The following is a 25,848-nucleotide window of genomic DNA, read 5'->3' as shown; positions in this document are numbered from 1 at the left end:
ATTCAAAACAGAAGCTTTTGTTAAAAAACATTCTGTCCTAGCTGTTCATAGGAGGAGAATTGGTTTCAGCTACTTAACACACCATTGATGATACTGGAATTCCTCCACGCCAAAACTTTTAAAGTTTATAGGTTGATTTAACAATTTTTTCCCCTTAATTGCTTCTGAATTCTGATTTGTGGTGAGAGAGCTCTTCACCATTTACTGTTTAGAAGTTTGTGTTTTGTTGCAGTTCTTTTATGGTTTCAATTTTTACACTGAAATTTTTGATGCATTCGAATTTTATCTTGTTACTGAGTTTATATACAACTTACTGGTATTTCGGTTGCCCACATCTTTATTCTTATTGGACAGTTTTTTGTGGGTTTTTTTTTTTAACACACACTTGCAATTTTACCTTTTTATATAATAAGTTAACTTGTAAATTTGGAATCTCTGGCCTTCCTATTTTTTCTCTTGTTTCACTGTATGCTCCTGTTTGTTCATGTGTCTGTGCGACATTTTTTAAATGACTTTAAAATTTCTGGTTATGCAATACTCTGCAGGCATTTAAAGTACATAACTTAAATAAGTTGTGATTATATGTATACTCTACAGTCAAAAGAATTAAAATTTTATGGTGCCCTTTTTTAAACTATCACAAATTCTGATGCCACCCACTGTCACTAAGCAACAAAGTGTCATTTAATTTGCAGTTTCTAGGTTTTTGGTAAATGGAATCATGTAGAATATATTCATTTTGGTTTTTATTCAGCATAGTTGAGGCTCATCTATGTTGCTGCCTTTGGCTTTAGTTTGTCTTCTTATTGTCAAGTAATAGTAGTCTATATATTCATTTATTTATTGATCTGTTGTTTGACATTTGGACTGATCCCAATTTGGGGCTCTTACAAGTAAAGCCACTACAGGTTTTTGTATAAAAGACTTCCTATGGATATAACGCTTTGGTTTCTCTTGGATGGAGATGGAATGGGTAGCTTGTATGATATGTGTAATTTTCTGAAATTGCTCAACTATCTTCTTAAAGTGCTTATTCCATTTCACGTTTCAATAAGTGTATGTGACTTCCAGTTGATCAACATCTTCATCAACACTTGATGTTGTATCTATAAGTTTAGTTATTCTAAAAAACTATAGTTTTTTTAATTTTTTATTATAGTTGATTTACAACTTTGTGTTTTTTGAAGTTTTTTTGGGTTTTTTGTTTTTTGTGTGTTTTTTTGTTTTTTTTTTTTTGTTTTTTTTGGCTTTTGAGGGCCTCACCTGCCGCATATGGAAGGTCCCAGGCTAGGGGCTGAACTGAGCTACAGGTGCCAGCCTACACCACAGCCACAGCAACGTGGGATCTGAGCCGCCTCTGTGACCTACACCACAGCTCACAGCAATGCTGGATCCCTAATCCACTGAGCAAGGTCAGGGATCAAATCCACATCCTGGTGTATCCTAGTTGGGTTGGTTACCACTGAGTTAGGATGGGAACTCCTGTCACTGTGGTTTTAATTAGCATTTCCTTTAAGGTGCAATTTAAAAATAAGAAAATCTTTCATATACTTCTTTCACAAAGCATTTGTTCAAATATTTTGCTCATTTTATATATTTTTTCCTTCTCAGTTTTAAGAGTTCTTTTTATTTTGGGGGGGTGAAAGTTTTTCAAATATCTTCTAATCTGTGGTGTGTCTTTGATTTTCTAAATTTGCTTTCAAAAAACAAAAATTTTTAATATTGATTAAGTCAACTGTATTGACATCTTTGTTATAGGTAAATATGAGGACAAGTGACAGCTTCACCACATTGATTCATCCAAATCTACGAATACAACATATTTCTTCAATTATTCAGGTCTTCTTTAATTTGAGCTGTGTTTTAGGGGAAGGGCTCAGAAAACAACGGATCACAGACCAAATTCAGCACATGATTTGTTTTTGTATGGTCCATGAGATAAGAATAATTTTTATGTTTTAAAGGGTTGTCAAGAAAATGAAGAATAAAATGGGACAAATACTACCTGTAGCTCACAAACCTAAAATATTTCATATCTGCCCCTTAAGATAAAAAAAGTTTGTTAGCCATGTTGTAGAGTATCGTTTATGGACATCTTGAATAGAATTCATTAGATTCATTCCTGGGTATTGGATATTTCCGATGCTGTCAAATAATGTGTTTTATGATTAAGTTTATTTAAACCATTACATGCCTCGTACAGAGTACTTGCTCAATGGATAGTCAATGACCAAATGAAGAAAAACATTTTCATTTTCAGAAATCAACTTGTGAAAGAGCCTCTTAAAGAATGCTGAATTAAGACCATGACAGATAGGCAAAAGGAAGACACAGGAAAGAGATTTCGAAGCATGCAGATTTCCTTTCTGCCCTGGCTTTCAGCCTCTCCTCTTTCCTCGTGGGCCTCCACCCCACTGCTGCTTCCTCTGACAAAAACTTTTGATATCTTAGGGACATGGATATTGTTGCCACATGATTTGAGGAAAACATAAAGGCATTACTTTTTGAATTTTATTTTCCTTTTGTTCATTGCTGATGCATCACTCTGGGTTCCCCAGAGAGACAGAACCAGTAAGACAGACAGAGGATAGATATTTTAAGGTACGGGCTCACATGATTGATTCTGGGGTTTGCTAAGTCTGAAATCCATAGAGTAGGCCAGCAGGCTGGAAACTCTGATAAGAGTTATGTCCCAATCCTGAGTCCAAATACTGCAGGGCAGCAGGCTGGAATCTCAGGCAGAGTTTTCATGCTGAATTCTTGGGGAGAATTGCTTCCTTGGGAAAGCTCCGTCTTTGCTCTTAAGATGTTCAACGGATTGGATGAAGTCTAAAGGATTCTTTGCTCCACCAAACTTATTTATTTATTTACTTACTTATTTATTGCCATCCATGGAATATGGAAGTTCCAGGACCAGGGACTGAATAAGCACCACAGCAGCGACCCAAGCCACTTCCCTGACAACACAGGATCCTTAACCCCAGTTGACCACAGGGGAACTCCTCCTCGACCAAACTTGAATCAGATGCCTCCAAATTTCCTTCTCAATTAGGCTCTGACTTTTGCGCTTCTGTGTTTGTCTCTGCATTCCTCAACTTTAGCAAGAATCCTGATAAGTCAGTTTAGCCAGACTTCCCCTCCACCATAGCTGACATCTGGCTCCTCATCCCCTCCCACCTGCCTTCAGCAGGAACCCTGTTAGGTAAATTTAGCCAGAATCCCCCTCTTACAACTCTTTGTTTTCTGTTAGCCATTTTCCATCCACCGAACATCACCAGCCACCCCCTGAGTCCCTGCCCCTGGGTGATAAATCCCCACTTTCCTTTGTCTGGAATTAAACCCAATCTCTCTCCCCTAATACAAAACCCCACTGTAGGAGAAACCCCTGAATAAAGCTTGTCTTACCTTCTTCAACAAGTGTCAGTTTTGTCTTTTTAGGGCCACACCTGCTGCACATAGAGGTTCCCAGGCGAGCTGCAGCTGCGACCTACACCACAGCCCACAGCAACGTCAGATCCTGAACCCACTGAGCAAGGCCACGAGGATGGAACCCGCGTTCTCATGGATGCTAGTCAGATTCCTTTCCGCTGAGCCATGTAGGGAACTCCAGAAACACTTTTTTCTAACAGGTCTATCCACAGGGGAACCGGGAATGGGTCCACCAGTCTGGTCACCCACCCTATTAGGTTTCAGCCTCTGTCTTATTTTCCTCGTGTCTGTAAAACCACACGACTGGCACCTCGCTGCTGAATATGTAGTGCGCAGAAAAGCAAGATCACCATCACCTGGGGCTGTGTCAGAAACGCACAATCTTGGGAACTGGCTCCAAAACTTATCCGGGTGGGGTTTTTTGTTTGTTTTGACTTTCTCTCCTGACACCTTCATACTTATGTGTACATTTTTCAATGTTTTCTGTGGACAGTAAGACGTTAAATCATTTCTGGAGCAATTGCGTTGGCTGTTTAAAGCGGAAAAGGGAGGTCGAGCTGGGTTCTTCGGACGCCAAGCAGAGTCTGCGGGGCCGGGCTCCATCTGCTGCGGAGGGCTGCCCGCTCGCCAAAGGCCAACGCGGTGAGGACGCGCTCCGCTAAGGGTTGGGGGTGCTTCTGCCGCTTCTTACCAAACCCCGCCCCAGTCCCCCGACCCCAGCCCCCACACCACTTCCCGCACCACCCCGACCACCGCGAAAACCCGGACTAATAGCCTCCCAGCGCTGCCGGGGTCGCCCCGGGGCACGGGGGGGCCGGGGACCCACAGAGCATGCGCGAGGAGGGGCGCGCGCACATGCGCATTGGCCGGCGCAGGGCCGTTCGGTGTTGTCCTGGCGGCCGCGAGGCTGCGCGCGCGGTTGACGTGTTCGGTGGCTGCTGCGGCGGCGGCGGGGCTGGGAGGGGAAGGGCGGGCGGGGCGGGGGGCTGAACCCGGAAGTGGGTCGGCGCCGGGGCGAGCGCGCCCGGAGTGGAGCTCGGCGGCCGGGATCCAGCGGGGAGCCCTCGGTTCCCGGTAATGGATGAGCGGCGTGTCCGCTCGGGGAGCGGGTGGGCAGGGCGGCAGGTCACCCGCGGCCGGCGCGGTCTCCGCCCAGAGGGGCCTGCGGAGGCTCTGCTCCGGCGGCCGTCCCCCTGGGTGACCCGGCTCTCTCCGCGTCCCTCCCGGGGCCGTCCCACCAGGCGCCTCCGGCCTTTGGACGCACGCCGTCCGGGAGGAGGTACGCCTTGCTGCCCGGGGGAAGCGTGTTTCTGGGGGATGTGGATTCCGCCGCCGCGACGGCCTTATTGTCACCGTCCCGGCGCCTCTGCATCGCGAAGGTTGCCCGCTCCACCTGCGCCCTCGGCGGTCTCGGGGAGCCTCCCCCTTTGCTCTCTTTCCCCCTAGCCGTGTTCGCGAATCGGGCCTTCAAGGTGTGTTCTGCTGCCTTTAAAATTATTCTTTTGTTGGCTGTCTTTTCTATTCGGCCCTCCTTGTTCTCCGCCCTAAAATCTTAGCCACGAATGAAGTGGCAACGGTGACTTTATCATCGTCGAGTTATCAGGACGGATTTGTTGACAGTGCCGCAAATGATGTAGGATCGCTTGGCCATGGAGTTATTTTACGTGGTTCTTACTCTTTTCGCAGACCATGCACCCCTCGGGCACGCCCCTCCAGAAGCCGTTATCTAAGACAATCTAGTTTTCCTTTGTAAATCCCTCAAGACACTTATGAAGTTTCTTGTTCTGAAATTGCTGTACTGCAATGAAGAAAAGGAGAAAGGTTACTTCACATCTTGAGAAGATCCATCTAGGCTATCATAAAGATTCTTCAGATGGAAATGTGGCAGCGGAGTGTGAGCAAATAACCTGTACTCATTCCACAGAAAGACCAGCTCCTGACACTCTTCGCTGTTATCAGGAACTTCCTCCCTCTCCGGATCAGAGAACACTTTTGAGTTCTTTGCAGTACAATAAGAATTTGCTGAAGTATTTAAATGACGATAGGCAGAAGCAGCCGTCTTTCTGCGACTTGCTTATCATAGTAGAAGGAAAAGAATTTAGTGCCCATAAAGTTGTTGTTGCTGTTGGCAGTAGTTATTTTCATGCGTGTTTGAGCAAAAATCCAAGCGCTGATGTTGTCACCCTGGATCATGTAACACACTCAGTTTTTCAGCATTTGCTTGAATTTCTTTACACATCAGAATTTTTTGTGTACAAATATGAAATCCCTCTTGTTTTAGAGGCTGCAAAATTTCTGGATATTATAGATGCAGTTAAGCTGCTGAATAATGAAAATGTTGCCACTTTTCAGTCTGAGCTAACTGAAAAGTCATCACCGGAAGAAACACTCAGTGAATTAACTGGAAGACTATCAAATAATCATCAGTGTAAATTCTGTAGTAGACATTTTTGTTACAAGAAGTCTTTAGAGAATCATTTGGCGAAAACCCATAGGTCCCTTTTATTAGGGAAAAAACATGGGTTAAAAATGCTGGAAAGAGGTTTTTCTGCAAGAAGACCAAAACGGAATCGGAAGTGCCCTGTTAAGTTTGACGACACCAGTGATGATGAACAGGAAAGTGGTGATGGGTCCGACAATTTGAATCAAGACCATTTTGATAAGGAAAAGTCAGATAGAAATGATTCTGAGGATCCTGGAAGTGAATATAATGCTGAAGAAGATGAGCTAGAAGAGGAGATGTCAGATGAATACTCTGACATTGAAGAACAGAGTGAAAAAGATCAGAATGATGCCGAAGAGGAGCCTGAAGCTGGTGATTCTGTAGGGAGCATTCATGAGGGGTTAACCCCTGTAGTCATTCAGAACAGTAACAAAAAAATTTTGCAGTGCCCCAAATGTGATAAGACATTTGACCGCATAGGTAAGAAAAAGCTTGTTTCCTCTCTCTAATAACTGACTTTTCGTGGATATTTTAAAGGTGATAATAAAAAACGAAACTTCAAAAGTAACTTTTAAAAAGAAAACTTAAACGGGCAGGGTATTTGATTTTTGATATGTATTTTATCCTGCTATTTTATATTTGTGACTCAGGAACTAAGTGTTTTTATTCCCCTTTATTTTGTCTTCCTCCTGGCCTGGTAGTGGGTGACAGATCATTAGTTCATGTACTTAGTATGAAAAATTCCAGAGTATCAGTAATGACTTACGTAGAGCTTTGATTTATATGTTAATTTAATTTCATAGGTAAATGCCATTTTTGAGTCATTATGGAAAACTGAATTAGGTTATATTAGATATAATTTGATAATTGGTATACTGCTTCCGCTTGAGCATTGTAATATGTGAGCCATAGATAGAGATACTTTTCCAGTGTCCAGTACTGTTTAGATTTGGGACAGTTCAGATTAGTATAATACATAGTTAGGGGTAAAACTAGGAGTTCCCGTCATGGCTCAGCGGAAACTAATCTGACTAGTATCCATGAGGATGCAGGTTCGATCCCTGCCCTCTCTCAATGGGTTAAGGATCCGGCATTGCTGTGAGCTGTGGTGTAGGTCCCAGACGCTGCTTGAATCCCACATTTCTGTGGCTGTTGCATAGGCCTTCGGCTACAGCTCCGGTTCAACCCCTAGCCTGGGAACCTCCAAATGCCACGGATGCAGCCCTAAAAAGAAAAAAAAAAAAGAAATGGACCGTACAGACTGTGGCATAGCAGTGTAACCTCTTTTTGTGTTTCATTATGCCTTCAAATATTTTTCTCTAAGTCAGAATACTTTGAACAATCCAAGTTAATTATTTCTTACTGTCTTAACTGTGTTTGAGATTCTGTACCAACAAATAAAATACCTTTTTGAGTTAATCAGTCAATTGGAAGGACGTGCTTATGCAGGCAGCTCGTTAAAGTCAGGCTGGGTAAATGCTCCTGTAGAGCTCAGCACATGCCCTGTGAGGGTTATAGGGAAAAGAACAACATTTTAGGGTTGAGATGCATGGGAACACTTCATCTTTCCAATTGATTCCGCTTTTCAGACTTTGTATTCTTAGCACATGCTTCCTGTATTATGCCTAAATTTGACCTAATTTGACTGGAGATGTGTGAGCAGAGGTCAGTTCGCAGATGGCATTGTAGGCCCAGCATGTCGATGTCACAGTGTCCTATTCAACACTAGGCCTGTGAGATGCATTGTGAGCAAGGGGTCCTGTGTTCAGGTAAGATGGAGAAAACTGCCCAAAATCTGTATTAACACTGTCAAATTCTCTAGTAAAGAAACCCGCTAATGTTACTTAATCTGGCGTTTCCTCAGATAATTTTACCACAAGACATTTTTGGGGTTCTCCCTTTCATGTCCCAGGAAAGTAGAGTTCTTTGCACATGATTTGGGGAACTACTGCTCAAGATTAAGATCCTAATGTATTAAAAGGAAGGTGTTTTGCAGCTTTTATAAGCAAAATCAGCTCAGATAACTGTGGGCATCAATAGATCACACTGTAGGCTTATTTCCAGCCTCCTTTCTGAATGTATTTTGCTGTTATACCCCCTTATCCAGCTTAACTTTGTTGAGGCTACTGATTTTTCCCCAGCGGAGAGGGAGAGGGCGAGCCAGTAAGGGACTGAGATTGTGATCTTAACAAACTAGTTTAAAAGTCTGAGCTGTAATGAAGTCTTGACTGCCTGCCTTTTTGCATCAGGTCTTTCATGAATTCCTTAACCTGTGTGTACTTTTGTTTCCTCACAGATAGAGTAAGATGAGTCTAATAGAACCTTCTCACCGAGGTTATTATGAGGATTAAATGGCAATCCTTGTGAATCACTTAAAATATCGATGAAATTTAGACGGTGTGCAGGGAATGCTAGCTGCTCTTCTAAGTCATTAATAATACAGTTTTTGACTCTCCCTGCTATGCCAAACAGTCAACAAATGTGATATATTCTCTGTCCTCAGGACTCTTAGAAATTAATGAGTATCTGCTAAAACACAATTATGTTACAATAAAGATAGTCTTATCAGGATAAGGACAGAGGATTAGAGCAACCAGGAAGGAGTTCCTGAGGCAGGTAGCATCCGAGCTCAGACCTAAATAGGGCGGAATTTACAAGGCAAAAGGACCTACGCGTGCAGAGACACTGAGGTAGTTGTGTTCTGGAAACTGCTAAGGGCAGGGTGATTTCAAGGTGAGCAGGGAGGCCTAATAGACGTGACAAGAGATGAGGACTGGCAGATAAGCAGAGGTCAAGTTCTGAGTGGTTTCTGTGCAGCACAGAGGACTTTAGACTTGATCCAGTCACCAATAGAAACACGAGAAAAACTTTGACAAAGGAAATGACAGCCAGCTGTAGGGGTTTAGATGCTGGCTTCAGTGCAGAGAAGGAAGTTGGAAAGGACCAGAGGGCTGTTGCAGGCTTGGGCTGGGCAGATGAGCAGCCTTGGGAACGGGGTGTGGGCCGAGGGTAGCTCAGAGTTGCACTGAACGTAGACTGCAGTGGACCAGCCATGGGTGGAAGCAAAGGACTGTGCAGATGGAGGAAGACCTGTGTTTCTTGAACGTCCTCCTTCATCGCCTCTCCGAAGTCCTGTTTCTTCTTCAAGTAAAACCATTCAACGGCTGCTTTCTGATAACCCTCATATCACCCACACTCCTTTTTACGGCTTTTTAAATGTCCACCCAGACTTTTGATTGTTAACTCATTTATCTTATTAGATTGTGTGCTTGAAGGTTTTGTGTCTATCTTACTTTTTTTTTTTTTTTTTTTGTCTTTTTAGGGCCGCACCTGCAGCACATGGAGGTTCCCAGGCTAGGGGTCTAATTGGACCTGTAGCCGCCAGCCTACACCACAGCCACAGCAATGCCAGATCCAAGCCGTGTCTGCGACCTACACCACAGCTCATGGCAACACCAGATCCTTAACCCACTGAGTGAGGCCAGGGATCAAACGCACAACCTCATAGTTCCTAGTTGGGTTCGTTTCTGCTGTGCCACAACAGGAACTCCCTGTCTTACTTTTGGTTAGTATCCTTTGTAATAGTCCAGATCATTTCAGATAATACATTTTCAGTAAGCTCTTGTTTAGTTGAACTAAGATGAAGGGTTGACCTCTGACTTTGGACGTGTAAGAAGCTTTGCACGTGCTGTCCTAGAGTGGATATATGAGAGATAAATCATAAGCCTGAGACCTTCTGCAGGAACCATTAGCTCCACAATATGTAGTTTATTCATTTGATTCCATTGCTTTGGATCTTTTATCTTTTTTGGTGTATTTAATGGTTGCTCAGAGTGAGACTCTTGATCCAGTTACATTTTTCCTTAGGCTGCCAGCTTTCCTCCTCGCAGCCTATTTGCATGCAAACCAGAGTCCTCTGACCTTTCCAACCCTTAATACCAGAAACCTAGTGGGTGAAAAGGCAAAAATAGGGAGAAGATGACAGATGGGGTGAGAGACAAAATTTGGATAATTTTATCTTTTTTGTCATTTCTGCTGGGAACTAAAATCTTTCCTCGGATTCATCTCTTCTAGAGCTAGAAAATGTTTTGTAGCTTTTTTCAAAGATCTGACTCCCTAGACCATCCTGACAGATTCCACTCGGTTCTGAATAGGGAAGAGTTACAACAGTGGCATAATTCTCTACTTTCCAGTGAGATGTTTTAGTTAAGTATATCTTAGCGTGTGCCAAATGCTTCAATACAAGATATAGTTTTAAGATTTAGCATATGAGATAAGTAATGAGCTAATGTGGCGATGTTTCTCTTTGTAAAACGTCCATATGAAATCTGATAATCATTTCCCATGACCCATATGGAATGAGCCACGTGGTCAAGTTTTATCCTGGGAAAATTTTGGGTCTCCTGATTTGGAACACAACTTATACCAGGATTCAGTCAGAAAAATGTTGTGGATGAAATTTTGTGTTTCCTGTTGGTGACCAAGAATGGTTGAGCATAGATTAGTATTCTCAGAGGGAATACTGTGTTTTTCTGATTAATGCTTTGCTGTCTTTCAAGTGAATATTTGAATTGCACAATATACATGATTATTGAATTAACACTGCCCCATAAAAAAAAAAGAAAGAAATATGTGTTGACTATGTTAATGCTGAGAACACTCCTCCCTTCCCTACCAGTTGATTTAAGCATGGGATTTCTTTAGAGGTTTACCTGACTTTCCCTGAGAAGTTGTGTCTCTGCCGTGGTGTTCAGAAATTCAAATCTATGCAGATAACTGGCTCAACAGTGCCTCTGTGCATAAAATTTGAATTAATAAAATAAGAATTTTTTTTTTTTTTTTACTTTAGAGATTCTAAGTGTCAATGAATTATTTAAATTTATGTATTTTCACTTGTCTCTTTGGACTTTGTGCACTGTATTTCAGATGATTTTTTTGAATTTTGGCTAGTTCGATTTGGGTTTCCAGACGCTTGGGGTTAAATCTTGCTAAGTTCAGTGGTCTGTAGAAAAATGGAAGTTTAATAGTTAAAAGTGGTTTTGATTTTTAATTTAGCTGCCATTTGATGGCTTTAATAGTCAGCTACATGTTAATACTTATTTCCAAACAAGCAAAAACTTCTGGACTCTAAATAAAGGGAAAATTCTACTAATTGTTAATTTAGCAATTTTCCAGCAAAGGCATCTTGATAGAAAATAAAAGGTTTGGTGAAAATTTTTTTTATAATTTAAGATTTTTATTGAGTTGCTCTTCTTGTTCACTTGAGTATAAAAATCAGGAGACCTGAGCATTAAGGGGTTGGTAAGTTAGCTTTCAGCCCTGAGTCTCTGTGTTAATCATGGAAGGTTAATCCCCAGGTAAGAGTGGTCCTGTTCCAGAAATGACTGGCAAGTCATTTAGGACTATGACCGTATACTCTTGATTTATTTTTTCGTAAAACCACAAGTATGAATCATTTACATAATTTAAAAAGGAAGTTTATGAAAAATTGTGAAATATGAAAACTTTCACAAGCAAGGAAAAAAAATTTTTTTTAATTCCATGCAATGACCCCTATCTTTGCCAAATTACAGTTGTGGGCTGTGTGTACAAATTGGTAATGTTTGGATTCTGTATCTTTTCTCACATCCGGTGGATGTGTAACACATGTTAAGGAATCCAGTACAAGCATGCCATGTTATAATAACAAAGAAAGATTAAAATCAACTCAGAAAACATTTCCGCAAAGAAATTAAAACAGTGATGGTCTGGTTATACTCTGTAAAAAGTAACACCAATCAGTGCTTTTCCAACTTTTTTTTAGGATAGTTTAAGGTCAAAAATACATGTATTATTATGAAACATACATACTTATAAATGTGTGTTCATACATACATTGAAGCAAAATAATTGCACGCATCTGGTGTGAATGGACTCTGATATTTCCTGCTCTGTCTTCCTAATAATCACAACGCAAAGAATTGATTTTATGAACACGAATGACTTGTAGTTTGTAAAACATTGATCTAAGCCATGACGTCGCTCAGCCCTTGTTTTTGGAGATCCTGCTCATCTGTGATGTCTGTGAAAAGTCATCACAGCTTTCACCGTGGGACCTGCAAGAACACCTCTCCCCCAGGAAAGTCCCGTGTTAGCCAGCTCTGGTCGCTTGACCACAGCAGGAAGTGGTTGTGCCAGGGCGTGTCTGCACATGGATAAATTGCAGTCACGCCCCTGCAGTGGCAGACAGAGAACTGAGGGGGTACTCGGCCTTTTTAGCCAGGGGACAAAGCCAAGTTTTGCAGTGTTTTCAGAGAGCTGAGACCCTAGTTTGATCTAACATATTAATAAACCAAGTGTGTGCATATTTATATTTGAGATACATCTATGAGGTTTGGTTTTTTTGTTTTTCCCTTTTTCTTTTTTTGGCTGCCCTGCGGCCTGTGGTGTTCCCCAGCCAAGGATCAGATCCAAGCTGCCGTTGGGGCCATGCGGGATCCTTAACCCACTGTGCTGGAGCCGGGGATCAAAGCTGTGTCCCAACACTCCCGAGACGCCACCGATCCCATTGCACCACAGCGGGGACTCGTATTTGAGATGTGTCTGTGTGTCCTTCCGGCGAGAGCACTCCTAACAGTGGCGATAATAATGACTGCTACTTCCTACTGCTTACTGTGTGCTGGGGTGTTGTAAGTGTTGTGTGTATATGAACTCATTTACTTCTCAGCCCCATGAAGTGTTAATAATTCAGGGAGACAGAGTTTAAAGTACAACTTGATGAAGATCACACAGCGAATTTGCTAGGTACCCAAACGCTAACTGAACTTGTTGACATCAATGCATGTAAAAGATGCCTAGATCATCATGTAGGCTGACCTAGATACCTAGTGGGTTTTTATCATACTTTGGGTTTTTCTTTGCGTATGTTTGTCATCCTCCCCCACCTTAAAAAAATATACCTTGGGTTCCCCCCGACTGGGATCCACGAGGATGTGGCTTCGATCCCTGGCCTTGCTCAGTGGGTTAAGGATCCTGTGTTGCCATGAGCTGTGGTGTAGGTCACAGATGAAGCTCGGATCTGGCATTGGTGTGGCTGTGGTGTAGCCCTAAAATAGCAAAAAAGAAAAAAATACCTTGGGTTCCCTTTCCTCATTATTCTTATGTAAGTGCATTGCAGTTAATTTTTAGATGATGTACTATGTGTTTATTAAATTTAATCATATATAGATAAATGTAATAAATTTATTTTAAGTAGATAATTACTTTTTTTTTTTTTTTTTGGTCTTTTTGCCATTTCTTGGGCCGCTCCCTCGGCATATGGAGGTTCCCAGGCGAGGGGTCGAAGCAGAGCTGTAGCCACAGCAACGCGGGATCCGAGCGGCATCTGCAACCTACACCACAGCTCATGACAACACCGGATCCTTAACCCACTGAGCAAGGCCAGGAATCGAACCCGCAACCTCATGGTTCCTAGTCGGATTTGTTAACCACTGAGCCATAATGGGAACTCCATATGATTATCTTTTTCCCTCAGTGGCCTGTGAATATTTTGGGTTGGGGGCTTTTTCTAACCTCCATGATATATATAGGATTTTATCTTTTTTTTTTTTTTTTTTTTCTTTTTTAGTGTATGGCTGAAATGCTGTACCTTCATGTTAGCTTTGGCCAGAAGAAAAATGTATACATTTGTTTTTTTCAGGACAAAGCCAAGCCTTTCATTGAAAATTGCTGTTCATATTAATAGAATTTTTTCTTAATTTTATTTGCCTTTCCTTGAAAGTATTTTATTTTATTTTTTTTCCTTTTTAGGGCCACGCCTGCGGCATCTGGAGGTTCCCAGGCTAGGGGTCCAGTCAGAGCTGCAGCTGTCAGCCTACACCACAGCCATAGCAGCGCCGGCTCCAAGCCATGTCTGCTACTTACACCATAGCTCATGGCAACACCAGATCCTTAACCCACTGAGTGAGGCCATGGATCAAACCTGAATCCTCATGGATACTAGTCGAGTTTGTTAACTGCTGAGCCATGATGGAAACTCCCCCTCAAAGTACCCTTAATTGAAATTTCTATTTTAAGCTACCAGATGTGCACATTCACAACTTTGATCACATTGATGACAAAGTAACAATAATCAGCCAACATCGATTGATACCTTATAATAGGTTAGACACAGTTGTGTTTTATGTGTATTCATTTATTACAACATTCCTCTGAGGTAAATACTAGTATTCCATTTTTACTTTAATATATTTTGTTATTCCATTGTTATTTTTTTATATGAGAAAGATTTGAGACTTAGAAAGGTTACTTGCCTAAGGTCACATAGCCTGCAATTTACGGAGTCAGAATTCTTATCCAGGTGCCTGAATCCACCTGGCCTGCCTCTATCTGTGATGCTTTCTGCCTCTGTAATGTAGAAATTTTCATCTAAGAAGGAATATAAATCAAAATTAAGCCAAAATGTATCCTCTTATTTCATGTTTTACTGTAACTTTGCTCTTTGGACAGGGTGTGTTAAAATTTCTTTTGTTTTTAATTTTTACTTTTTTATTGAACTGCAGTTGATCTATGACTTTTTATTAGTTTCAGGTGTACTGCAAAGTTATTCAGTTATATTTTTTCAGATTCTTTTCTATTATAAGTTATTAGAAGATGTTGAATATAGTTCCGTGGTCTACACATTAAATCTCTGTTGTTTATCTGTTTTATATCTGGTAGTGTGTATCTACTAATCCATAATCCTGATTTATCCTCCCCTCCCCTTTGGTAACTATAAGTTTGTTTTCTCTCTGTAAGCCTGTTTTTGTTTTGTAAATAAGTTTGTCTTTTTCAGATTCCACATATAAGTGGTGTCATATTTGTCTTTCTCTGTCTGACATAATTGACCTAGTATGATAATCTCTAGGGCCATCCATGTTGCTGCAAATGGCATTGTTTTATTCTTTTTTATGAATGAGTGGTATTCCTTTGTGTACTCATATATGTACATGAATATATGTATATATATATATACATACATATATATGCCGTGGGTGTGGCCCTAAAAAAAATTTCTTGATTCTTTCTATTGGGGAAACCTATAACAGAATTTAGAGATGCATTCAGAACATACAGATCTGGCGTTTGTGTGCCTCTGGGTGTCTATACATGATGCCTGTTCATTTTGTCCTTTTCTTCCTTTCCTTGATGTTGCCCATGTATGCTGGCTTTAGTAGCTTAGTATCAAGCATACACGAGGACAGTCCTCGTGTCCTAATGTCTTCTAGGTTGGAGAGGTCTTCTACAGTGAAGGCAGCAGTGAAGTCTAAATTTTGTTGAGTATTCTAGATTTGTAGTACCCTTTCCAGATTACCTTCTGTGGGAAGAGAGAAGAAAATATGTAGGATACATAACATATTATATTTACCTTTTGCAGTATTTTTAAAAGGTCTGTCGGGGTTCCTGTTGTGGCTTAGCAGGTTAAGAACCCGACATAGCCTCTGTGAGGATGTCGGGTTCTATCCCTGGCCTTGCTCAGTGGGTTTAAGGATCTGGCGTTGCCACAAGCCGCGACATAGGTCCCAGATGCAGCTCAGATCTGGCGTTGCTGTGGCTGTGGGGTAGGCTGGCAGCTGTAGCTCCAATTCAGCCCCTAGCCTGGAAACTTCCATATGTCACAGGTGTGGCCCTAAAAAGAAAAAAAAAAAAAAAAAAAAAAAAAGGTCTGTCAAATATGAAAATACTGTTCAATTCATAGCCATACGTAGTAAAAGTAAAATATGAAAATTCTAAATTTCAAATGATGAGTAGATCTTTTGCTGAAGGTCCTTTTTACATAAAAGAAAAAAAAATACATTTTAAAGTTTTAAGTTCGGAGAATTCGCTAACAGAATTTTAAGAAAATTTCCCCAGACTTTCGGTTTTTAAAATGTGTAAACATGAATAATTGGTTTTTTGGAATGACCCAAGATTTTGAGAAAAGGCATCCTTTGAGCACTAACCTCAAAGCAATAAGGCTTTGAGGGTTGTCCAAGATATAAATTGAGTCTTTCTAGGTTGGGTTTGGGTGTGGGTGTGTCTCTTAAATATACTGTTAATCGTGAAATTTTACTCCTCTGTCAACTTTCAGACACTGTGTAGTAAATGTACTGAATTTAACTTTAAATTTCTTTTTGTAGGGAAATATGAGAGCCACACGCGTGTCCACACAGGTGAGAAGCCCTTTGAGTGTGATATTTGTCACCAGCGCTATTCGACAAAGTCTAACCTAACTGTTCACAGAAAGAAGCACAGTAATGAAACAGAATTTCATAAGAAGGAGCACAAGTGCCCTTATTGTAATAAACTTCATGCAAGCAAGAAGACTTTAGCCAAGCATGTTAAGAGGCAAGTATTATCTTGCTTCCGTAATATACTTTATTGTGCCTTCTCGTTTAAATACGCAGCAAGCCGGAAACACCTCTGGAGGGCTTGTCTCCAGTTCTTTCACTGCTTAACATTTCCTAGACTACAGATTTCTTACGAAAAGAACAGCCAGTGTTAGCTGACGTTTTTTTACTCATGGTATTGAAATTAAGTGTTTTGATGTTGAAACAAAGACTGTAGTCTATACTGTAGAAGTTTCAGATAGAGCATTTTTGTTATCCTGGGTTTTCTGTCTTGGATTTTACAAGTATGTTTTCAACACAAACGGTTTTAGAACTCTAGGAAACGTATTCCTTATGCTCAGCTTTGTCTGTGGTGTATAAAACCTTGTGAGAGAATGGATATTTAGTATGGTAATCCATATTTAACTTTGAGAAATTAAATTTACTGAAATATAGACCAACGTAAATCAAATGAGTTTGCCTTGAAGATTATCTGTGAATAGATAGGTTCTTGAATGTATTTAAAATATGACTACACTTTGACTATTTCTGTATAAGTTTAGGCACACCCATTCATATATTAAAATGATAGTGCCTGTCTCTTTAAGAAAGGAATGTCTGTCTCTTTAAGAAAGGAATCAGTGCCTGATTCTTGTATTTACTCTTAACATTATCAGCCAGAGTATCGACTTAACTGATATAATCTATTCCCAATAATCTTATTTTTTTTCTTATAGATTTCATCCAGAAAATGCACAAGAATTTATTTCCATTAAGAAGACTAAGAGTGAAAGTTGGAAATGTGATGTAAGAGATTTTAATTTGTAGTTGAAAATCAAATGAAATGTAGTGTGACCTTTTGGGAAAGTAATTAGATTTTAAAGTAAAACCTAGTTTATATCATTTTTAGAATCTCTCTTTCATACAAAGTTATCCTAATATTTCTGTAAATTAAGCCTGCTGTTTTTAGATGATGGACCTCAAAAATAGAAATCCTAGTTTTTATTTTTATGGTAATCACTATACCACCTTTTTATAGTTCTCTATATAAATAGTGACATTACTCTTGCACTGAATATAAAATGTTAGAATTTTCCCTCCATCTCCGGCTCTCTGTTGCCACCTATAAAACCGCTTCAAAGCTTAGTGGCCTTAAATAACCATTTCATTGTAACTCATCACTTTGTGGGTCAGTAACATGAATGTGTGGCAGGGTTTTACTAGGTAATTCTTCAGTGTCCCCTGAAGTCACTCAGTTGTTTTCAGCTGATGGATGATGGACTCTCTGATCTGGTCCGGGTTGGGGCTGCTTCTGAAGTGGCTCCCTCACATGGCTGGACACTTGGTGTTGGTGGACAGCTAGGAGCTTGGCAAGGACAGTTGGCTGGTGGCCTCTTCTTGGGGCTCCTTGAACTTCTAGCATGGCAGCTAGGCTCCCAGAGTGAGTGTGTGTTCCCAGAAGCCAAGGGAATGCTTTCTGGCTTTTTACGGCCTAACCTGGGAAGTTTCAGTGCATCACTTCCAACAAATTCTGTTGGTCAAACAAGCTGTTGCAACAGGGAAGACTGAAGGCGAGTGGAACAAGTCTCCATTTCCAGTGGTAGGAGATGCAAAGAATTTGTAGGTACTTTTATTCTGCAACAACCCAAAGAACTGTTTCATTATTTAGGTAAACATTGTTTAAAGGAGTCACCAGCTATCTTCTGGTCTTCCTTACACCTGGGCTTCAATTTATATACACAGAAACGTTCTTACCCTTTCTCTGATTTCAGCTTCTAGGAATCAAAGTTAGTTATTAATTATTTGGATCTGTGTAAGATGGTTTCTTCTCCTTATTAAGTTTTATTATCCAGCTATAAAATGATAATAATGATATCTGCCGAGGATTATTGTGGGAATTGAGTAAAATAATGCACAAATTACTTAGCCTTATGCCTGGTGTATAATACACGCTCTGCTGTATTGTTATATTTGGTGTATGGTACTTTCTGTGTTGTTATTATGCCTGGTGTATGACACACACTCTGCCGCGTTGTTATATGTGGTGTGTGGTACTTCCTGTGTCGTTGTTAGAGCACCCCTTCCTGTCTCTTTCTGAATCTGACACCTGCCAAATTTCTTTTTAAAGTCGTGTCTATAGTCTTCCTGACAGCTTCAAGAGATACACTTTTAAGTATTTTTTCTGAGGTTTCTTACTCCTTTTCCTAATCAGATATGTGGCAAGCATGGTAAAAGCTTTTATTCATGACATATAATTGATTTAAAATATAAATTAAATGTATTTAGAAATGTTGACTAGGATTAAGATAGTAAGAGTACTATGTAATCTTAGGATTTAGCCTGTTATAAATGCAAGGCATTGAAATTCAGCTGCCTTTAGTAACCAATTTAATAAAATCATGTCTTACTATAATTACCGCAAGGCATTTTTTTCTGCACCATTAGTCGATTATACTTTTAGTAAGTTTTTTTCTTTTGGAAGACATTTGACTACTTGAATTTCTGTGTTTGCTTCTCATCATGACCTTTGGCTTTTTATTTTAAATTCAAGTCCCCTTACATTTTATGTGCATTTTTCTCTTAAGATTTGTAAGAAATCTTTCACTCGAAGACCGCACTTGGAGGAACACATGATTCTGCATTCTCAAGATAAACCTTTTAAGTGTACCTATTGTGAAGAGCATTTCAAATCACGATTTGCACGATTAAAGCATCAGGAAAAGTTCCATCTGGGTAAGCAGATTTCTCTTTCCAGGAGCATCCTAGCAACCATCGATGCTTCACATCGGGCCGGAGGAGGCGGCTGCTGTGGACTCACTGGGAGGAAGCCACATAACTTAGGAAGGCGTGGATTTGCTGCTGTTCTTAGAAATGAGTACATCCAGGGTTTTTGTGAGGTTTGGGCCGGGGGGCAGATGTGTTCATGGTCAAACTGCATTCATTTGCCGTCGATTGTGGGATAGGTTTGTGAGTGCCTGGGATAGGTGTTTTTGTTGTGGGAAAAAAACTCTTTTTTTTCAGAGCGCGCAAGAAACCTTGTGTATTTGGAATTCAGTAGTGCATTTGATGAATTTTCTCCTCATGCTTCTGGCCAAGGTGGAGACCTGTGTTCTAGATGGTAGCACAGTTAGGCACATTCATGACCTAATCTCAAGGATGAATTATTCATCTTTGATCATCTCAAGGATGAATTATTGTCATCCCAAGTAGCCTTTTCTCCGTCCTATTCAGTGTTTTAATTGACAACTTAGAGAAAAATACCTTCTTTATGAGTATGCTAGACAACATTAAGCTAGGGTAGTTGATTAGCAGAAAATAAAAATGCAAAAAAAAAAAAAACCCTCTATGCTATAAAAAAAAAAAAAAAAAGTTAAGTTAAAATATAAGTAAATGCAAAGCTGTGCTCCTGGAAACAGTCTTTTCGTCGTTGGGATTGTGGCGCCGTAAAATGGTACAGAATCCAAACTTCTCACTCTCAGGGTGGCTTTAATAGATAGCAGAGGCTTTTCAGACATGGTCTGAACCAGCAGTGTCATATGACTGACAAACACAGCTCTCGTTTTAAAGTATATTCATAAAAATGTGTTGTTCAGAATTAGGAAGGTAATCACCTCGCTGATTTTTAATTGATCTGGAATAGTGCATTCATTTATGGATACCACATTCAAGATGGATGTTAACCTCCTTCTAGAGGTGGGTAATTATTCCAGCATGGGGCCTTCCAGTCGTGTCATCTGAAAAACTTTTGAAGGACCTTGAAGTGTTTTGTTCGGGAAGGGGTGACAGAACAGCTGCCTTCAGCTATAGTCAAGGCTGTATTGTGCAATAAGGAATACAGGTGTCCCTTCCTATCCGTGCAGGTTGGTTCCAGGACCTCCCAGCTACCTTAGTCCAAGGTGCTTAAGTTCCTGGTACAAAACGGTGTCGGATTTGCATAGAGTCTATGCACATCCTCCCGGAGACCGTAAATCATCTCTAGATTACTTATGATACCTGACACAGTGTAAATGCTATTTAAATAATTGTAAATGCTATGTAAATGGTTGTTAATACATGGCAAATTCAAGCTTTGCTTTTTGGAACTTTCCAGAATTTCTTTCAAATATTTTCTATCTGCAGTTGGTTGAATCCACAGATGGGGGCTGCACAGTGAGCCAACTGTACTTCTTTTTCATACATCTTTTGTCATCGTTTCAGTCTGCCCTTCAGTAAAACTCTTGTCTTCTCTTCGGTTGTTATTTGGTAAAATTTTGAATCCAGCTAATGTCAGTATTACTGTGAAAAAGGTGTGTTTAATTTCGTAAGACTGAACAGAATTGTGCCACAGTGTTTTTGATCTAAACAATATCATTAAAATTTTTGGGGGGAGTTCCCGTCGTGGCGCAGTGGTTAACGAATCCGACTAGGAACCATGAGGTTGCAGGTTTGGTCCCTGCCCTTGCTCAGTGGGTTGACGATCCGGCGTTGCCGTGAGCTGTGGTGTAGGTTGCAGACGCGGCTCGGATCCCGCGTTGCTGTGGCTGTGGTGTAGGCCGGTGGCTACAGCTCCCATTCGACCCCTAGCCTGGGAACCTCCATATGCCGCGGGAGCGGCCCAAGAAATAGCAACAACAACAACAACAACAGTAATGCCACAGGAGCGGCCCAAGAAATAGCAACAACAACAACAACAATAACAACAACAACAAAAGACAAAAAAAAAAAAAATTTTTTGGTTATAAGGAGGAACAGTACATTTCCAAACCATGAAGTCCCTTCAGTTCTCTGTTCATTCTTTGAAAGTTTCTCATTACCTCCTTTCCCCAGAAATGTGGTATGTAGCATATATTATCTAATATAATAAATTATATTAGATGCCATGTTCAGCTCTAGGTATCTAGAGATGATTATAACTTGTCTGCTGGGAATAGCCAATCTAGAAGGGAAGCGAAAACTATAGTTGATCATGTTATGATATATTCACTAGTGGTGGTATGTATGAATTTATAACACACAAATGTTAATTTAGTATCTCTTCTTAAACTTTAGATGCACGTTATTTTTTTCCTTTCTAGGTCCTTTTCCATGTGATATATGTGGTCGCCAGTTTAATGACACTGGAAATTTGAAACGCCATATAGAGTGTACCCATGGTGGAAAGAGAAAATGGACTTGCTTTATCTGTGGAAAATCAGTACGAGAAAGGTGAGGAATTATCTAAACACCCAGAAAAATCCTGGTACTGTTACGTAGAAATAATTAATCAATGTATTTTATAAGGATTAGGGTAACACAAGACACAAGATACTTGAATTATGCTTTAATTTGACATCTAAGGATAAAAAATAAAATGTTATAGAAGGTGATATGAAGTCAGGATTTGCAGATTTAGATGGTGAATTTAACATAGGTATCATTTCATCTCTTTGTGAAACCCCCCTAAATGTACATTAAAGGTTATTTATTTAAAAGACATAAGCTGCAAAGGCAGGAGAAGAGAAAAATGACAAGAGCAGCACCAGTTTAGAAGCTGGAAAGCAGGTGTATCAGCAGTACCTGACTTGGCAGGTCTAAGGAAGACAAGTCCCACAGTGGCCGTGGAGAAACTGCAAACTGAGTTTGCATCCCAGCGTCCACCAGGATCTGGCAGGCTCACATACCTCTGGAGTGTGCGTGGGTGAAGGCCAGGCGCAGTGAGGAGTGCTAGAGTCAAGACTGCTGTAGGAGTTAAGTTAGATCGTCGGGTTCTCTTGCATCACCACACAGGCCACTGCTGCTGGACACTAGCCCTCTCCACAGGCAGGTGTGTGGATGGAGTATTCCGGTCCTTGTACGCTTGAGTGCAGAGAGCAGTGAGCTCAGGCCTTGTCCCTGCTGACATCTCAGCTTTTAGATTTTACCCTCCAGGCAGCGCCTTAGAAAAGAATTCCCTGAAATCAGAAGCAACCAAAGGACACATACATTCCCTGGTGAATAATACACCCAGATCACCTACCGTGAAACTCCGAGGCCTCAAGGCCCACCCTGCTCTTTGACCCATCTCTTTTTCGCATCTCACATAATCCTTAATCATGAGCCTGTAGGGAAGACTCACAAGACCCAGAGGGAGAACCTTTAACATGGAAGTTTGGTTCCGACACACACACACACACACACGAACAAAACAAACAAAAGCTGGAAGGAAATGGATTATACAGGAAGAAGAAAACTTGAAAAAAAAAAAAGATTTAAGCAATTATTATTAATATCCTCAGTTGAAGATATAAAATCCATTAAACAGGAAAAACATGTTAGACAAAAGAGTCACTGACTTAGCAAATTGGAGCCCCCAGAAGTTCAAAGCATGATACACAAAGTAGAGACCTTACAGACTGCAGGACAGAGTTGAGGGGTTCTCCCAGAAAGTAGAGCAAAAAGATACAGAATTGTGAAATAAAGGTTAGAAACTAGAGAACCAGGCAAGAGGGCTGAAGGAAAGAACAGAAAATGGAAGGAAAAAAAAATTACTGAAATAATTCAAGATGGACACAACATTGTTGATCAACTATACTTAAATTTTAAAAAATTTAAATTAAAAAAAAAATTGAATTCAAGATGGTATCCCAGAACTGAAAGACGAGAGTTGCCAGACAGAAATGCCCCATCAGATGCCTAGAACACTGGATGAAAATAAACCTGCCCGGAAGTACACCACTCTTCTGTTTCAGAACTGCAGGCAAAGGGGAGCTTCTCTGTTCTTCTGTTTTTTTCTTAGAGAAAAAGTCAAATACACTGAATTATGAATTAGTTATTTGGACTTCTCTCTGAACAGCAACACTAGAAGTTCAATGTTGCGATTGTACCTTCCAAAGCTGAAAGAAGATAAATTCCTAGCTTGAATTCTGTTCTTAGTCACATTGTTAGTTCTGAGGACAACAAAGATATTTTTCATGATGTCGTAAAATTAGCCTTCACTGTCATCTTTCTGATGAAGCAGCTAAAAGGTGTGCTTCCCCAGCATGAGGAAGACCAGGGCTGCAGGGAGTAGGAATTCCGATACGGGAAGGAGCCGGAGGGAACTCAGGCGAGGAGAGTGAATGGGGATCGCTGCCCTCCTAGCAGAAGTCTGTGTGCGCAGCTCGGGGTTGGTACCTGCAGGCACCGTGCGCTACAGCGGATCTCCCCAGCTTGCTCATCTTGCATAACAAGACTTCATGCCCATGGACTAGCAACTCCCGTGACCCGCTCCTGACCCAGATTCTCATCTCTGCTGCTGCGCACTAAAGAGCTTCCTGCTGTCATTTTTATGCCCGGCCGCTTGATTTAACTGACAGCATTCACTTCACTTCATAGAACGGTTCATTTTTGACCCATCCGTGAGAATTAGAAGTTAGGTTGCGGTACGCCTAAAAGCCGAACGTGTGCAGCAGCGTACTCACTTTGACTGTGTCTCCGCCAGATTTCCAGGACCAGGTCCCTCCAGCCAGTCAAATGCTCTGGTTGTGATGAACCCTGTGCTTTGCAGTATTTGGTCATGACCTTGCCCGCTGACATGCTGGGAAGGCTGGTGCTAACGCTCAGGGAAGCTGCAGCCAGCCTGATGCCAAGACCCTGTTTGTATTACTTTGTGGGCACTTTATCCAGTGGCAGTGGTGTTGTCAGGGTTGTGCTTGCTACTCAGTGTTTCAAAAACATAATGGTATATTGTTTAGTCATGTGTACTATGTATGTATAAAGCAGAGGAAGGGAATACTTTCCTAAACGGGTATTTCTTTTTTTTTTTTTTTTTTTTTTTTTTTCCATTTTAGGGCCATACCCGCGGCATATGGAGGTTCCCAGGCTGGGGGTTGAATCGGAGCTGCAGCTGCCAGCCTACACCACAGCCACAGCAATGCGGGATCCTTAACCCACTGAGCAAGGCCAGGGATGGAACCCGTATCCTCGTGGATCCTAGTCAGGTTCATTCACCACTGAGCCACGATGGGAACTCCATAAACAGGTATTTCTGAGAGAGGGACGTGGAGAGGATGAGACCAGGGAGGAGCATGTGGAGGTGTTCTAAGGGACGACAGTGGCTGTGGTCTTACCCTGCTTATCTTTTTAAATAACACTATTCTTTAAACAGTATGTGTATATTTGTGCTCTTCAGTATGTGGAAGTTCCATAATTTAAAAAAAAAATAAAAAATGCCACTTTCCTGAAAAAACAAATGGGTACAGTGGCAGGAAAATCATTAGGCTCCATTTATATAAAAACTTAGATTGGTAGATTATAAAGTTTATTTTATGTATTATAAATTCCTTTTCCCCCTCTTACTATCTTTCTGTAAAAACAAACAGCAAACAAACTCAAAAACAAAACAAACTTTTTATCCTTTTACTTTTAATTACTTACTAGGTAGGGCGGGGTCAAGGGGTAGTTTCAGGGGTATTTTCACAAAGCTGGGTGTACCTGCAGACCCACTGATCTCATCGGTGGGCCTGTGGAAGAGCACCCCCTACTGGCAGAGATCTACCTTCATTTCAGATTCAGGCTTTATGCACCACAGAAGGTGAGAGTGAAACAAAAACCAGGTGGTACTAGAGCTTCCTGGTGGCTCCGCAGGTTAAGGATCCAGTGTTGTCACTGGTATGTGTGGTGCAGGTTCAGTCCCTGGCCTGAGGACTTCCACGTGCCGGGAGTTCAGCCAAAAAAAACCCCAACCCAAAACAGGTGGTAGTGATGGTTAGAAGCCCCCCAAAATAACTTTGTCCATCCTTACTCAGCAGTTACATACATGGGAAATCTCTGAATGTTAGACTGTAGGAAATGCAGCAGGAGCCCCTCCAGGTCAGTAGGGCTGGAGAATTTAGGACTAGTAACTGTTAGAGCTTTCATATGGTTTCCTTTTTTCACATTGATATCTGGAAATCTCAAGCACCTGTAAAGTGTTTTTGGTTTTTGTTTTTGTTTTTGCCTTAAATCATTCTTTGAATGAGTTTTGAGCACATATTTGAAAGGAATGGTGCTGATAAACTGGATCTCTTACATATTTTTAAATACCCTTCACTAAAATTTACATCACTTTTACCTCATTTAATAGTGACATTTGAGCATCTATCATTTGATTTTCTTGGAAGTTCACTTAAGCTGTATGTTCAATCTTTGAACAAACCAGTGGCAAAGAAGCCAAAGTGAAATTGTTTGCTTTTTTAGGGAAAGAGACATATTAAACATGTTTGTATGCTGGTGCAGCTAATCTAATAAAGAGCAAAATTATTGTAGCAAAAATATGGTCAGAAGTATCTGTTAACTGGAACACCCTTCTTCTAGTAAGCTTTCTGGAAATCAGAAAAATAAAAAATCTGTAGCTGAATATATATTTTTTAAATACAGAACTACTTTGAAAGAACATTTGAGAATCCACAGTGGAGAAAAGCCTCATCTTTGTAGTATTTGTGGGCAAAGTTTTCGTCATGGAAGCTCATACAGGTAGGTCAAGTCATTTTTTCCCCCATATTGAGATAAAGTTATACTCCATTTTAACTCTATTTTCTTGTCATTGCATCAGTTGTTTGATGAATTAAAACATGTCTTAGCACTTACGATAAGCACAGTTGTGCAGAAACATCACTGTATCGACTTTTGCTCCTGTATTATACCTTTTCATATTTGTCTTCACTCTGTGGTTTAAAATGTTTTTAAAATATTTCC

The 25,848-nt window shown here is 40.7% G+C and overlaps 1 protein-coding gene across 2 annotated transcripts in view; it reads left to right on the top strand.

The window, feature by feature from the left end:
- The window catches only part of ZBTB41 (zinc finger and BTB domain containing 41), a 43,710-nt gene continuing 22,198 nt past the window's right edge, over window positions 4,337-25,848 (top strand). The window contains exons 1-7 of one of the 2 annotated variants that reach the window (XM_021064480.1): window positions 4,337-4,503; window positions 5,116-6,352; window positions 16,009-16,216; window positions 16,935-17,004; window positions 18,783-18,930; window positions 21,252-21,381; window positions 25,531-25,626. In XM_021064480.1, the coding sequence (XP_020920139.1) occupies window positions 5,233-6,352; window positions 16,009-16,216; window positions 16,935-17,004; window positions 18,783-18,930; window positions 21,252-21,381; window positions 25,531-25,626 (1,772 nt within the window). In that variant the 5' untranslated portion in view covers window positions 4,337-4,503; window positions 5,116-5,232. Of the gene's footprint in view, window positions 4,504-4,764; window positions 4,902-5,115; window positions 6,353-16,008; window positions 16,217-16,934; window positions 17,005-18,782; window positions 18,931-21,251; window positions 21,382-25,530; window positions 25,627-25,848 lie in introns of those variants that run through there. The other variant, XM_021064481.1, reaches the window with a different exon arrangement.

Source organism: Sus scrofa, chromosome 10 (assembly GCF_000003025.6).
Source record: "Sus scrofa isolate TJ Tabasco breed Duroc chromosome 10, Sscrofa11.1, whole genome shotgun sequence".
In the NCBI taxonomy this organism is placed as follows: Eukaryota; Metazoa; Chordata; class Mammalia; order Artiodactyla; family Suidae; genus Sus; species Sus scrofa.
Note: the sequence above shows the minus strand (reverse complement) of the source record. Positions and strands in the feature narration are given on the sequence as shown.